This window comes from Ceratotherium simum, chromosome 5, assembly GCF_057802395.1.
Source record: "Ceratotherium simum simum isolate JZ-2026a chromosome 5, ASM5780239v1, whole genome shotgun sequence".
NCBI classification, from domain to species: domain Eukaryota; kingdom Metazoa; phylum Chordata; class Mammalia; order Perissodactyla; family Rhinocerotidae; genus Ceratotherium; species Ceratotherium simum.
The window spans coordinates 63,597,031-63,612,159 of record NC_141904.1 but is presented as its reverse complement, the minus strand read 5'-3'; the positions used below and the strand labels follow the sequence as shown (position 1 = coordinate 63,612,159).

General features: G+C 47.7%; 1 protein-coding gene across 2 annotated transcripts in view; it reads left to right on the top strand.

The window, feature by feature from the left end:
• Positions 1-15,129, top strand: part of PRICKLE2 (prickle planar cell polarity protein 2) — a 309,591-nt gene that overhangs the window by 261,000 nt on the left and 33,462 nt on the right. For both annotated transcript variants that reach the window (XM_014793514.2, XM_014793520.2), the window contains 2 exons: positions 1,208-1,394; positions 6,497-7,369. In XM_014793514.2, the coding sequence (XP_014649000.1) occupies positions 1,208-1,394; positions 6,497-7,369 (1,060 nt within the window). The remainder of the gene's footprint in view (positions 1-1,207; positions 1,395-6,496; positions 7,370-15,129) is intronic.

Here is a 15,129-nt window from a genome sequence, read left to right as displayed (position 1 = left end):
ACTTTTCTTTTTATTGTGGAGTTGTAAGAGATGTTTATGTATTCTGGATATTAGTCACTTATCAGATACATGATTTGCAAGTATTTTCTCCCATTCTGTAGTTTTATTTTCACTTTCTTGATGATGTCCTTTGAAGCACAAAAGTTGTTAATTTTGATGAGGTCCAATTTATCTATTTTTCCTTTTGTTGCTTATGCTTTTAGTGTCACATCTAAGAAACCATTGCCTAATTGGCTGATCCAAGTTCAAGAAAACTTCTACCTGGGTTTTCTTCTAGGCATTTTGTAGGTTTTTTGCTCTTAGATTTAGGTCTTTGATCCCTTTTGAGTTAATTTTTGTATATGGTGTGAGGTAGAGGCAAGGCTTTGGCATAAGGCTATCCCTTCACCATTTGTTGAAGAGATTATTCTTCTTCCATTGGATGTCTTTGGCATCCTTGTTGATAATCAATTGGCTATAAATATCTGGGTTTATTTCTGTGCTCTCTACTCTATTGATCCATATGTCTGTCTTTATACCAGTACCACACGGCCTTGATTACTGTCATTTATAGTAAGCTCTTAGATCTATGCTGTGAAATTTAAAAAACTCTGTATTAGGAGTCAAAACATGAATGCTTCTGAGGGCTAGGCAGGTACTGTAAATGAAGGTGACTCATTTTAAGGCAACAGTGAGCGGGGAAGAATATGGCAAACTGAAGAACTCACCACTCATCTGAAAGTAGCAACCCCTCTTCTCAGTTCTAGCTTCTTGTTGCCGTGCAGGAATGTGTACCAAGCATTGCCAAATGTTATATCTTCAGAATAGAATCCAAGATTCCAGGTGTTTATATGACATTTCCCATTTTTAAAAATATTGTATAGAGGCCAAATAAAACAGTTATATATGTTCAAAGTGCCCATGAGCTGTCAGTTTTGGGTCCTGCTTTATATTCTCCAGGGTAGAACATTCTTTCTCTTATTAGAATGTGTTAAATTAATCACTGGCCAGGCCAGAAACCATGTTTCATTGTGCTTTAGGCAAATCCAAATATGGGAGCTAATATAGATATAGAATAAACATATACATATAAATTTTTCTTTAATAATTTGTGGGCGGGACCTGCTTTCCTACTCTTTTGATTTGGGGCTCCCATAGCTTTCCTCCTTTAAAGTGCATTCTCATGGCTGGGTCTTAACCACTGACTGTTTGGCTTCCCCATCTCCAGATCATCTTTGCAGATGAATGCACGGAAGCTGAGGGGCGGCACTGGCACATGAAACACTTTTGCTGCTTCGAGTGCGAGACAGTGCTGGGCGGCCAGCGCTACATCATGAAGGAGGGAAGGCCCTACTGTTGCCACTGCTTCGAGTCCTTGTACGCAGAATATTGTGACACCTGTGCCCAGCACATAGGTGAGGCAATGCTTGGTGCTCAGCTCGGTCCTACTGTGACTGGATCTCCTTTGTGTCTGGTATGGTTAGAAGGCCTTTGGTTGCAAGTAATAGAAATGCAGCTCATACTAGCTTAAGTGAAAAAGGGAATTTCTTAGCTCACATTACTAGCAAGGCCAAGGAGTGTGCTGGCTTCAGGTGGGGATGGATCAAGTCTTCAAACAAAGTCTGTTTTTTTGTGTGTCTCGGCTCAGCTTGCTTCTCAGCTTGGCATCATTTGGAAGCAAGCTGTCTTCACATGGTTGCTAAGATGACCCCCAGGTATATAATCTTAGCACTTGCTTTCTCAAAAGGAGTGGGGCCGTGTCTCTTCTAATATACAGATTAGTTCCTCCAAATAGGAACCTAATCATCCCTGGTTTGGTCATATGTTCTACCTTGGAAACAAGAGAATAGGGTATTCCTCTTGGTCTGCCTGAGTCATGGACTGACCCCTGAGATGGGACTACGTGAGGTACAGCCCCACTACCAAGAGGAAAATGTAAACAGATGTCTTCCACAGCCTCCTTGGAAAAACTCGAGGGTTAGCAGAGGGAGGAATGAAAGCAGTCCTCTTGGTAGGAAGAGACACTCAAGAAAACCAAATGGTTTCTGGCAAGCATGTCTTTAAAAATAAAAAATCAGCAAAAGCTGACTCAGCCACATATAAAGCAAGAGAACCTCAAATAGCTCATAAGCTATAAACTCCCCAAATAAGCGGTAGATCTGAGATGGAGAAAATCGTTTTCCCTTTGCAAATAACCAATTTGTTCAATGCTTCGATGCTATTCCGGATCATGCTGCATCTGCGGCTTATTCATTCAACTTGCCTGTTCTGGCACCTTGAGAAGAGCCGCCCTTTAAAAAGAAAAAAAGAAGTTGGCAGCGGATGAATGTCTGTGAGACCAGCAGCCTGATCTTCCTGTGGCTTGTGCAGTTCCAAGAAATCTGCTCGGAAGCTGCCAGCTTCTTACCTATGGTGGGGAGATATGGAGATAATCAGCCTAGGAGCCCGTTTTGCCCCACTTAAAAAGATTTTATCAGGAACAAAAAGAATTGGCTTTGTCTCCCTGGTTCCTCAGAAGTGATGTATTCAAGTGAAAAATTAGCTAGTAGTGTGGAGAGCTTTGTGTGCTGATAAAAATCACAGCTTTGTGGACAAGGCACCTACTGTGTGCTCAGTGGTCCTTTGTCGTTGGGCAATCCATCCACAGACTCAGGCCTGCTTCCTGAGGCCTTTCTGAGCTGGAGTCCCTGCCCAGCCAGGGTTAAACATTGCTGCTGACCTTTATGCAGCAGCATTCCCTTCTGGGGGCCTGGGTGATGTGCGAATCCCTTCTCCAAACCCCTAAAAACCTCACCCTCTCACAGCCCAATGCCGCAACCCTGTACCGAAGAGCTTTCATTTCTCACAAGATCAAAACAGTGAGACAGACTTTCTGTTATGCTGAGAGTTAGGAAATAGGGAGCCTGATTTGGACAGGTGGCTGGGCATGTGAGGAAGGGCAGGGGGTGGGACACTGTCAGGGGAAAATGATGCAACTTACCCAGCATTGCTCACCGTGGCTTCTGGATTTGCAAGTAGGTGCTTGCTCGGATGAGAGGGGCTGAGTGTACAGAAAACTTACCTATAGCAACGATACCCCTTCTCAGTAGTATTTCTGTTTCTTCTGTCCCTTTCCATTGAGGCTTAAAAGCTTCTCCAGAAACTGCCACTTAGAATTTGTGCTCAGTGGCTTGGAAGAGAGAAAATCTGTCTGTCACCACAGCATGTACACCTCAGAAGGCCCCTCTGTTTTCTTCTCTTTCTCTCTTCTTTTAGCTATTTGAAGCTTTGATTGGCATTCCCTTCTCTTCCCCTCTTAAATCCATAAAAGGCATCAATGTTTTACTGGAAAAGGGGACCTCTGGCCTGTCGTATTGTCACTGCTCTAGTTAAAATGCTGTCCCTGATTTTTTTTTCCTAAATCCACAGAATCCTAAATTCTGTAAAACATAATGTTCCTGTGACAGCAAAGGGTATGCTCTGCATATCATACCACAGTCCCTGGGTGCTTTACTCTGACCATATTATACAAATATTCCATATTTATACAGCCGCTCAGAGTGGACCCTGCATCAGGCAGCTGTTGCCAGGGCAACGGTACTTTTGCCTGCACACGGCAGAGTAAACAGTCCTATAAACAGAGCGAGGCTGTAGCAGCAGTAGACACATACACCCTCGGAGAAGTGCTTAAAGGGCTTAGAGAGGGAATAAAAAAGGAACGCTTAGATGTGGAACGGCAGAGCCCTTTTCCAGATGTTTAGAGTTCAGGAGCAGTTCAGAGCACCATCTGACATCGTTGATGTTTATCAGGGACCACGTTCCGCTGCCTGCTGGGCTACTTTGAAACATGCCTCCCTTTCCACTCTCCCTACCGTGGCCCAGTCTTCTGCGAAGCTTCATCTCCAGAACTAGGCCTTTGCTGCCACATCTGAGTATGTTTCCTTGCGGAAGTAGCTGGTGGAGGACGGGCTGTGGGAACTGGACTTCCTGTGTACCTCTAAGAGGGAGTGGGTAAGGCTGCAGCTGCTTGGGACACAGTGCTGAGGAGGAGCTCAGAGTAAGGACCCAGGGCAGCTGGGACAGGATGTCAGTACAAGCTCCTTGAAGGGGCCAGGGGGAGACCAAGCCAGCCTCAGAGTTCTTTCTTGGCCTGCATCTGGCAGCAGCCCTCAGAAATAGAGAGAGACAGGCATTAAGACCTAATAAAGATGCGAGAAGAAGAGCAGTCAGAATAGTTAGCAGGCACGGGCCTAAGCACTCTCTGCATATTAGTGTAGTCAATCCTCACAGCAACCCTAGGAAGTAAGTACTGTTATTATCCCCATTTTACTGCAGAGGAGACTGAGGCACAGAGAGATGAAGTCACTTGCCTAGGGTCACACAGCCAGACAGCAGCAGAGCCAAGATTTCAACCCAAGCTGATGGGTTTCAGCATGTTTACAACCAGCTGGAAGGGCCTGGAGCTGGGATTTGAACCTGTGTTTGTCTGAGCCCTGAAGCCTCACTCTCAACTACTAGAGAGCTGTGCCTCCCTGTGCGGCCTGCCCTGTTTCCTCCCAGGAGCCTGGGGAGGAAGTGTGGATGGAGACACAGCTCTGGGGCGGCTGTCTCTAGACCGCCCCGGCCTCCTGGGAATGCTGTGCTGAGAGGGAGTTGATCCAGGGTGGCCCTCTCACCTTGGAGGGGCCCTTGTGGCTGCTCCTGTCCCTCTAAAAATCCCCTCTTAGACCCTAGGGCCTGACTGTTAAATAAAGAAGCCCCCCCCCCCCCGCCTTAGTTTAGGGAGGAGCCAGTAGGAGAAGAGTTTGCCTTCTGCCCCTCTGTCCCTGGGATCCAGGCACTTAAAGGAAAACAAGGAGAGCAGGGGGAAGCCAGGAGAGGCTGCTCTGCTGCTTGCCTTTTCTCTTTTTCTCCCAGTTTCTTGTCACCACCTCTCTAGACAGGTATCTAGAAGTCATTTCTGGAAAGTCCAGGCTCAGGACCCTCAGCCACTAAAGGTGAAGGTTCCCATTAGTACTACCCGTCCGGGAAGACATTTATTGTCAGACATCAGGAGTCTTGCAGAAGCCCCCTTCCATCCCACAGTATTTGCTGGGACTACGTTCTCAGCAGGCTCTCCCCACGGGAGGGGGGCCCCAGCAGCTCCCGGCTTCTGTTTTGCCAGTTTAGCAACTGCTGTCAAAAGAGAGCCTCCCCGGGGCACTATCTTAGCAACAGTCACAGGTGACCTACTGCAGTTCACGTGCTCACCCCTGAACTAGTCTCTAGGCTGGGAGATAGGTTTTTTACTGGCCAGGTGCTGGGTCTGGGCGTGAGTTGAGCCATACCCAAAGCTCATGGCCCAGGGGTGGCAGGGAGATGGTGTCCCACAAGGAGATTAAGTCCTAGAACCAGAGGAGGGCAGAAGAGATGCTGAGGAGCAAGAACAGCTGGGGCTGTGGGAAATTCCCGTATACAGGTGTAACAGGATCCCAGGTGTAACAGGATCCTGTAAACCAGGCACAGCCCTGGCATGGGGAAGAAATGTGTTTCCTCCTTTCCTGATGAGGTTAAGCAAAGGGTATGCGTGCTTATGGAGGGGAGCTATCTTTGACAAACCGTGTCCATATTTTTCCTTACCAAGAGCTGATTTTTCCTTACCAAGAGCTGAAATCCACTGTTTTCTTGTCCACTGAGCTGCTATAGTGATTACCCTTTGGAATGGCATACACTGGTGATAGGGTTCAATTCATCTATCCATTCAACATATGAAGAGCCCCTAGGATGCACCAGGCCGTGTTCCTGGAAATACCAAAGAAACTTAATGACCCTGTCCTCATAGAGCTCACTTTTAGTGGGGGAGAGAACTGATAAACAGATGCACATATGTAGTGATGCAGTGTCAAGCGGTATTCACGCCATGAAGAAAAATACAGCAAGTAAGGGTGGAGAATGATAGAGAGCATGCTATTAGGGTGGGCAGGAAGACTTCTCCGAGGAGTTGGCATCTGAGCAGACCCCTGAGTAGAGTGGTGGAGACAGTATCAATGTCATGGTTAGGAGCAAGACTTCCTGGGTACAGATCTCATCTATGATTCTTAGCTAGTTTACATTAGGCGAGTTATTTAACCTCCTGTGCCTCTGTTTTCTCATCTGAAAAATGGAAATAATATTAGAAACCTACCTCATACAGTTGAGGGGTTAAATGAGTTTACATATATGCAAAGCATTTAAATCAGTGCTTCATCATACGTTAGTACCATTATTGCTGTTTGTCTCGAGAAATGTGTCCCAGGCAGAAGGATTCATGGACAGGCCATTTTGATCTAGTTTCTCTACACTCAGAGCAAATGAGTTAAGAAGGAGCTGACTGGTAAACAAGGGGGCTGTCATAATAGGACACGAATACCATTTACGTGGGGACCTGATCATTGACTTATTGACATTTTTTTCTTCTGCCCCTGGAACCCTGAGACAAACCAGGGTGCAGTATGCTGCACGTCGTATTGCAATACTCTGAGCAGCTCGTCAGCCTCTTCCATGTCTCTTCTTTCCCCAGGGATCGACCAAGGTCAGATGACCTATGACGGCCAACACTGGCACGCCACTGAGACCTGTTTCTGCTGTGCTCACTGCAAGAAATCTCTCCTGGGGCGGCCGTTCCTCCCAAAACAGGGCCAGATATTCTGTTCCCGGGCCTGCAGTGCTGGGGAGGACCCTAATGGCTCCGACTCATCCGATTCAGCCTTTCAGAATGCCAGGGCCAAGGAGTCCAGGCGTAGCGCCAAAATCGGCAAGAACAAGGGCAAGACGGAGGAGCCCGTGCTGAACCAGCACAGCCAGCTCCAGGTGAGTTCCAGTCGGCTGTCGGCCGATGTGGACCCCCTGTCGCTGCAGATGGACCTGCTCAGCCTGTCCAGCCAGACACCCAGCCTCAACCGGGACCCCATTTGGAGGAGCCGAGATGAGCCTTACCATTATGGGAACAAGATGGAGCAGAACCAGTCCCAGAGTCCTTTGCAGCTCCTCAGCCAGTGCAACATCAGAACTTCCTACAGTTCGGGAGGGCAAGGGGCTGGGGCCCAGCCTGACATGTGGGCCAAGCACTTCAGCAACCCCAAAAGGAGCTCGTCACTGGCCATGAAGGGGCATGGCGGCAGCTTCATCAAGGAATGCCGAGAGGACTATTACCCGGGAAGGCTGAGATCCCAGGAGAGCTACAGCGATATGTCCAGTCAGAGCTTTAGTGAGACCCGAGGCAGCATCCCGGTCCCCAAATATGAGGAGGAGGAGGAGGAGGAAGGGGGCATATCCGCTCAGCAGTGTCGGACCCGTCATCCCATCAGTTCCCTGAAGTACACTGAGGACATGACACCCACAGAGCAGACCCCTCGGGGCTCCATGGAATCGCTGGCCCTGTCTAATGCAACAGGTAGGTTCTTTTCACCTGGAAAACAGAGAGCAAGGGGGAATCTCCAGGTGACCTGATGCTGGTGCCCAGGATTTTAGTGTTGTCCCTGCCATGTGCCCTCCTCTAGCAGATTTTTGAGGAAGGTGAGCCCAAATTTCAGATGGCTTTTGTCTTTGATTGGATTCCCTATAAGCAGAGTCTGAGACAAGGATTAGATGCCCGTGATGTGTTGAGGGCATGCTTCCAGGGAAATAGAGTGAGAGAAGCAGGGCAGGATGTGGGGAGGAGCCAAGCGAAGAATGATGTCTAGGCTGGAGTCTAGCTGCAGCCTGATCCCACAGGGGGCTCTAGAGGATGAGTTGCACCATACGCTTTGTTCCCTCTTGCGGCAAAGGGGCTGACATTTTACACCACTGTGTCAGTCAGTCATTGACTTTGGGCTGCAGGAGTGACTCAGGGATGAGGCTGTGGATGTGGGCGTGGGGCAAGGCAGCTCCTGTCGGCCAAAGGCAACAGCCAAAGGAGAGAGGGCAGCTGTGACCTGGACGCAGTACTCACAAAACCAGGTGCTGCTTGGGACCCCAAAGCATCCATGACAGCTTCCGAGGCTGCTCTGAACCCCAGTGTCTCATTAGGAAGCTGGTTTTAATGTACAGATAAAGTCAAAAGAAATGTGCATAGATAAGGAGAAGGCAGGCAGGCTGAAAAGACAGAAGTGGAGAGAAAGAGAGACAGACACTCTGATGCCTGCTCTCTCCAAACAAATTGTCCAGCTGGTCGGTGTGCGTGGGAAGATGGATGTAGATGCTCTCTAAGATGGCGCTACTCAAATTGTAGTCTGAAGATCAGGGCTGGCCACAGTCCACAGCGACCTAAGTGCTGAAATTGACAGTGTTTAGAAATTCGTAGCACAATTTGACATTGCTGCGACATCCAAGTGCATGTTCAGTGGGCTCGTCTTATTGGTCCAGGAACAAACCAATCAGGGTTTTGTAGAACCCATGGGGGAGTTGTCAGTGGCATGTGCTGTGTATCAGTCGTGCTCAGCAGGGCCACATATCAGTCAGTCCACAATGGATTGAAAATAAAAACTGGTCCTTCCCCATGGATAGAGAGGTACTGCTCTAAGTTGCACTAAGTGTATCGGCCCCTTTCGGGCAGGACACTCGAGGAGGGAGACACACGTCTACCCCTTACAATAGGGATGCCATAGTCAAATGTGTCTCGATGGAGATTGTACAGACTTGCACATGTCAGCCCCATCTGGAGGGGACAGCCACTGCTCAGCTCCCCAGGTGACTTCCCCAAAGTCACCCAGCTTTTAAAAGATGGAGCTGGGATTTGAACCTGTGCATATGTCCCCAGAGCAATGCTCTTAATCACACCAGGCTGCCAGCGTACTATGAGCCCCATGCTGTCAAATCTACTAGTTTTTCCAGACAAGTTAAACATATGGAATTTTTTTTTGGTGAGGAAGATTGGCCCTGGGCTAACATCTGTTGCCAATCCTCCTCTTTTTGCTTAAGGAAGATTGTCCCTGAGCTAACATCTATGCCAATCTTTCTCTATTCTGTATGCGGGATGCCGCCACAGGATGGCTTGATGAGTGGTGTAGGTCCACACCCGGGATCTGAACCTGCGAACCCGGGCTGCCGAAGCGGAGCATGCCAACCTTAACCACTACGCCATGGGGCTGGCCCCAATACGTGGGTGTTTTTTAATGTGAAATCTATTTAAACTCTCTGCTAGACAAGCAAAATGTGTCTCTGAGTTGTAGGATGTCTATACAGTGTGTTTTTAACTTTTGTCCCCCTCAAATGCTTTCACGTCTATGTTCTCATTTGTCCTAGAGAACAAATAGCAAATATCCTTACCCCCGTGTTTCAGATGAGGAAAATGAGGCCTTGGTGACTAAGCACCTTGCCTAATGTCATTGAAGTGAGCAATTAGTGCAGAGTGATGACTGCCTGGCCTCCAGCCCAGTTTGTGTTATTCTCAAAAGATTCATGTGCTATAATTATTTAAGAGGCAGGAGACAGATAGGTAATTCAGCTTCTGAAGCAGAGTTTCTCAAAGCTAGACCACCTGCATTAGAAGCATTGGCTGCTCACTTAAAATATGGATTCCTGGGCCCCATACCCCTTGCACCAGAGCCTATAGAGGTGGGGCCCAGGAACCTGCATGTTAACCAGCTCCCTGCTGATGCTGATGCAGCCATTGTCTGAGAACAGTTGTTCCTGGGTTTGTCTGTCCTGACTTTATTGTCCTCAAACTGTGACTTATGAGGAAACCAGGAGATCTAGGGGTTGGGGAACGCTGGAAAGGCCATGTGGTTATGTTTGAAGAACATACAGTCTCTGATCCTAAGGAAGAGGCAGGAAATTTATCCCCTGATTTTCTATGGGTCTTTGGGCAAAGTAACTAATGCCTCTCTGTCTCTGAGGAAAAGCAGCCCTGAGCCATGTCTGACATAGCTGAGAAAAAGTCCTCAGATCAGCACTGTCCAATACAGTCGCCACTAGCTGCATATGACTACTGAAATTTGAATTAGTTAAAATTAAATGAAGTTAAAATTTCAGGCCATCAGCTGCACATTTCAGGTGCTCAACACCAATGAACTGAATTTTAAATTTCATTTAATTTGAATCATTTTAAATTTCAGTAGCCACATGTAGCTAGCGGCTACCCGGTTGGATAGCGCGTGACGGAAGTGAGCTGTTAGAATGAGCACAATTTCAACCCCATCGTTAGTCTCTTTGGAAGTTCTCACATGAGCCCTGGTTTTCCAGATTCTCACTTAACGGTTTGGAGTACCGGTTCAAATCCAGCCTTCATCATGTAGCAGCTGTGTGGTCTTGAACAAATTGCTTCAGTTCTATAAGGCTCAGTTTCCTCATCTGTGGAATGTAGTGAATAATACTACTTCCTTTGTAGGGTTTCTGTGACAATTAAATGATAATGCATTTTTAAACTCGTTAGTGTAGTCTTTGACACATATGACCCTCGGTAGCGGTTACCTGATCTTTTATTAGTATTATTTCTCTCATCCCAAACATACTGGTGCACAGTTTTGGCCTCTAGGAATGTTTTTGCTCCTGACATCTCCCAGCATCTCCAGCTGTGCAGGTTTGCATTTTTAGGTTTGAAAATGCTCCTTGGGCTCCTCCTTTTCCTAACCAGCGTGAGAAGAGCTGAACGTGGAAGAGAGACAGGGAAGTAAAAAAAAAATCCCTTTTGTGCCCCTGTGTTTCCATGGATCTGTCAGGCACAACAGCGTGGAAGAAAGATCGTGGCTAATATTCTAAGCACAGCCTCATCGTTCGTCACTGCAGCAGACCCTAAAGAGCCTTTCACTTCCTACGCCTCGCACACATGCACCAAGCACACGGTGTTGCCTAGACTTGGAAAGTCGGTCTTTTTACCGCCAACCCTCACTGTTGCATTTGAATTTTAGTAAAAAATTCAGTAGTCTTTTGAGAAGGCAGCATTCTGAACTGTCTGTGTATGTTTAAATCCTAGAATCACCGTCTATGAGTAACAGGTACGTGTCACCAAAGGTTTAGTCAGGACACCTGGATCCTTCAGTGAAAGCTAGATATCAGGATCATGGATTTTTTTTTTTCTTCCAGGGTCAGTTACTTATGCTATTGAATAAGTCTGTAGTGTTTAATCAGGCACAAGCATGATCTTTTCGTGGGCAGCATTTTTCCTCAGAACAGATCTGGAAAACCAGATAGCCCCACTGGCTTGCCAGCCTCAGATCTGGTCTTGGCACCTCCCGATTTGTTTAGAATTGGGAGCGTACATCCCTTCTCCTTGGAAAACACAGTCCATCCCTCATGTTCACACAGCGTGAGTCAGGCAAGCACAGTCACCATTTGCACCACCGCCGTGTAGGAGCCTCACAGAAGCTCTTTAACCCTGCTATTGCCTAAATGCACCTCTAAAGCAGCTTGCAGCCTGGGTGATCATAGTATTAGAAATAATGATAACAGCAAGATCGACAGCAACTAACATCATTGGGTGTTTATCATGTGCTTGGTAGAGTTCTAAGCACTTTACATGAGCTAACTCACTTAATCCTCACAACAACCCTAGGAGGTAGAGACAGTTGTTATTCCCATTTTACAGATGACACAAGTGAGGCGCAGAGAGGATAAGTAACCCAAGGCCACACAGCTTGGAAGTGAAGGAGTGGGATTCAAACTCAGTCATTCTAGCTCCAATGCCTGTGCCTTTAATCACTAGACCATGGCTGATGTGAGTGAGGATGATGATAATAACTGATGATACTCATAACATGACCTAGCATGCTAATGACTTCGTGGATAACATCTCTCTAAATCTTCATAACAAGCCTGTGAGATAAGTCTGATTATTATACCCATTTTACATATGAGTACGCTACAGTTCATAGAAGTTGTGACTCGTGGTCACCCCTGACGGCCAGGACTTGCGCCCAGTGCGATAGTCTGCAAAGCCTCTTAACCCCTCTGAGGCACATCCTCACGGGAAGGGTCGTGATCACAATCAGGAGATTTGTACAATGACTCTCTGAAGGGACAGGATTCCTTTTCCTGTTGTAGCCGGTTTGTTGCTGTGTCTCTGGCCCTGACAGGGGTAGAGGGAAGCTTGAGAGCACAGGTGTCATGAAAGCTGAACGGCAGGAGGCAAAGGTGGCTGACCAAGGTGATGTGCCCGGATCAGAGGCAAGAAAGACAAAGGAGACAGACAGATTGTCCAGGCGTTGGCACCCAGGCAGGACGCACCAATGGAGAGGAGACCAAGGCTGTAGTGCGACTTAGGGTCAGGGTTCAAGTCAGCTGGGACCAGGTATAGAGAAGAGCTGGAATTGGGACTGGTGGCCTCAGCAGAGGCCACACCAAAGGAGAGTGTCAGCTGGTCCCCAGCAAAGGGCCCCTGTGTGCAATGATGAGGCTGGGCATATGGCTGTTCCTTGAGGATCGGCCAGATTCTGTAAGGGGTGGTTGGCTCACAGAGAGCTGAGACCTATAGGAAGGAAATGCAGACGTGGATGGGAGTGAGGGAAAGGGAAAGATGGTTTCTATTCGTTCGTTCATTCATTCAGCCAGCAAACGTGACTTGAGTGCCTCCCCTATGAATTACAGCAGAATGAGTGTGAGCATGGGCTGTAGACCAGTCTGCCAGAGTCGCAAATTGGACTTTCCAGTTTAATACCTATGTGATCTTGGGCAACTGGCTTATCTGTTCTGTGCCTCAGTGTCCTCATCTTTGAAATGGAGTGACAACAGTCCCTTGTAGGGTTGTGGTGGGAATTAAATGAGTTAATTCCTATAAAGAACTTAGGACAGTGCCTAATACTCTCAAGTGCTCAGTGAATATTAGCTGTTAGTATTAGTAGATGCCACAGCCTGTGCAAGGTGCTGGAGATGCAGTGCTGAGCCAAAGTGGACATGGGCCTTGCCCTCCTGCAGCTCACAGTCTAGTGAAGTTTCATAGATAGTAACCATCTAATTGTACAATATAAAATTGCATCTGTGGTAAGCGTGGGGCTAGGAGGGCATATAAAGAAGGATATGGCCGAGTCAGGGAGGTCAGAGAGGGCATCCTGAAAAAGCGATGCCAAAGGGATGAGAGAGGGAGCATTCCAGCCAGCAAGAGCAGCATGTGCAGAGGTCCTGTTGTTGGAATGTGTGGCCAGTAGGAAGAACTGAAAGAAGGCCCTGTGGCTGGGTAGAGCACAGAGAGTAACAGGGCTGGGAAGTAAGGCAAGGGCTAGGTGGTGTGGAGGCATTTAGGATATTTTAAGAGTTGGGCCTTTCCACTAGGGGCCATGGAAAGCCCTTCAAGTTTCAGGCAAGCAGGGAGGGGAAGTGACATGATCAGATTTGCATTTTGAAAAGATGGCTCCTGCTGCTGTGTGGGGAATTGGTTGGAAGAGGGCAAGTGCTAATGCAGGGAGACCTCTGCAGCCCAGGGAGGAGGTGAAGGTGGCAGCACCCAGGTATAAACAGAATGAAGACTGAAATAAGAGGATGGATATGACAGTGACTTAGGAGAGGAAGTTGGCAGAGGTTTACAGTGCCCCTGCAGGAGGGGTCCTGGGAGACAGAGAGGATAGATTTGAAAACCTAGAAATGGATAAAAATTTGCCTACTCTGTGATTTTTGACCCACACCAGCATCAGCTGTAAGCACATGTGTCACCGGCCTGGATGTGCAGAGACGCAGCAGGAAGAGAAGTCTGGAAGGGCTTCCTGCCGTCTTTGATCAGTGTTGCATTGTTGTGACACGTCCACGCCTTTACATGCTTCACCTGCACACCCTGACAGGGGAGGCTTGGTTGTGCAACCCCAAGACGTATTGATTGCTAGGGGTGGGTGATGGGGTAATTTTTCAGCATTGCTGGCAAACTGGAAAAGAGTGAGAGAACACCAGTGTGGGGCTCTGAAGCAACAACTGGAATCGCTCGCTTTACCAAGAATGTCCGTAACGTTTTTCAATCCTTGTAATGCGAAACATTTCTATATTTAATTTGGGGCAGGGACATTTCTCCTGCTCTTCTGCATAACTTGGATATCCATCCTTTAACCCAATTTCTTTATTTAAATTGTTGCGTAAAACCTCCTAACCAGCTGGCGCCCATTACTTGAGTGACCACACCTGAGACGTGCTCATAAATTGCATGGCCCCCAGATCTTCTTGTTCATTCCCTCCACTGGGGAAGGTATGCGGCCCAGTCTGGAATTACAGATTTGAAAACCTAGAATTCACCTAGAGTCTTGTCAGTTGGCCCCAGGGCCAGCCTGGGATCTACTTGAGAAATGCATAGGGAGTGTCTTTGTTCACTGGAATTACAGAACTCTTTTCTTTGCAGATGTCATAATTCAAACTCCAACTGGTATAAATAAACAAGATTTTTTTTAAATCAAGTAACTACAAAGTTCACAGATTTCGGGTTCCAGGCATGCTGGATGCAGGTACAGAAATGATGTCATCAGGACTCAGCTTCTTTCCTGCTCTCAGCCCTTGTTTCCTCCACACTGGCTTCATTCTCTTCCCAGGGGCAGCAAAGAGGCCTAGCAGCAGTTCCAGGCTAACACCTGTTACCCGTTACGTCATCTAGTGGAGGGGAATGGGAGCTGCTCTTTCTTAAGAGTGTCACCAAAGGTCCCAGAATTGAGTCGCCTTGGCCTGACTTGGGTCACGAAACAATTGTTTAACTCCTGTGGCCAGAGGGGATGATTGCTCTGATTGGCCAGGCCTGAGTCACATGCCCATCCTGGGACCCAGGCAGTGAGGTCAAGGCCGTCAAAACTGCAGGGACTGAAAATAGGGATGGGGGACTTGTCGAACGGAAGTCAAAGTAGTAAGTTCAAAGGAAGAGGGATTGTGCTGCAGGGAGGTAAAAACCACGCGTGTCTCCTACTGAACTATAGGTATCCCACCCATAGGGGGCTGACTCCCTTGGTCTGGTTTCTTCCTCCAGAAGCCCCACCATTTGAAGTTGATATCAAGTGTCCATTATGTATGTTAGCAATGGTTTTGTGGAGACAGAACTGGACATGGGAAATGTCCCTGTGGTGATTTTAATGTGGAGGCTTCAGGTGAGAGAGATGTTTTGGAGGGGCGGGTTGAATAGAGCCTAACCCTCTCCCTCACTGTTGAGGATGTGATTCAGGAATACCTTCTGATAGGTCCCCTGGGGTGACTTCTTCTGGGCTCTTCAAGGAAGCCGTGATCTCTTGTTGGCATTTCTCGCCTCTGAACCAGGCTCACAGATCAGGTCCAGATGAAAAC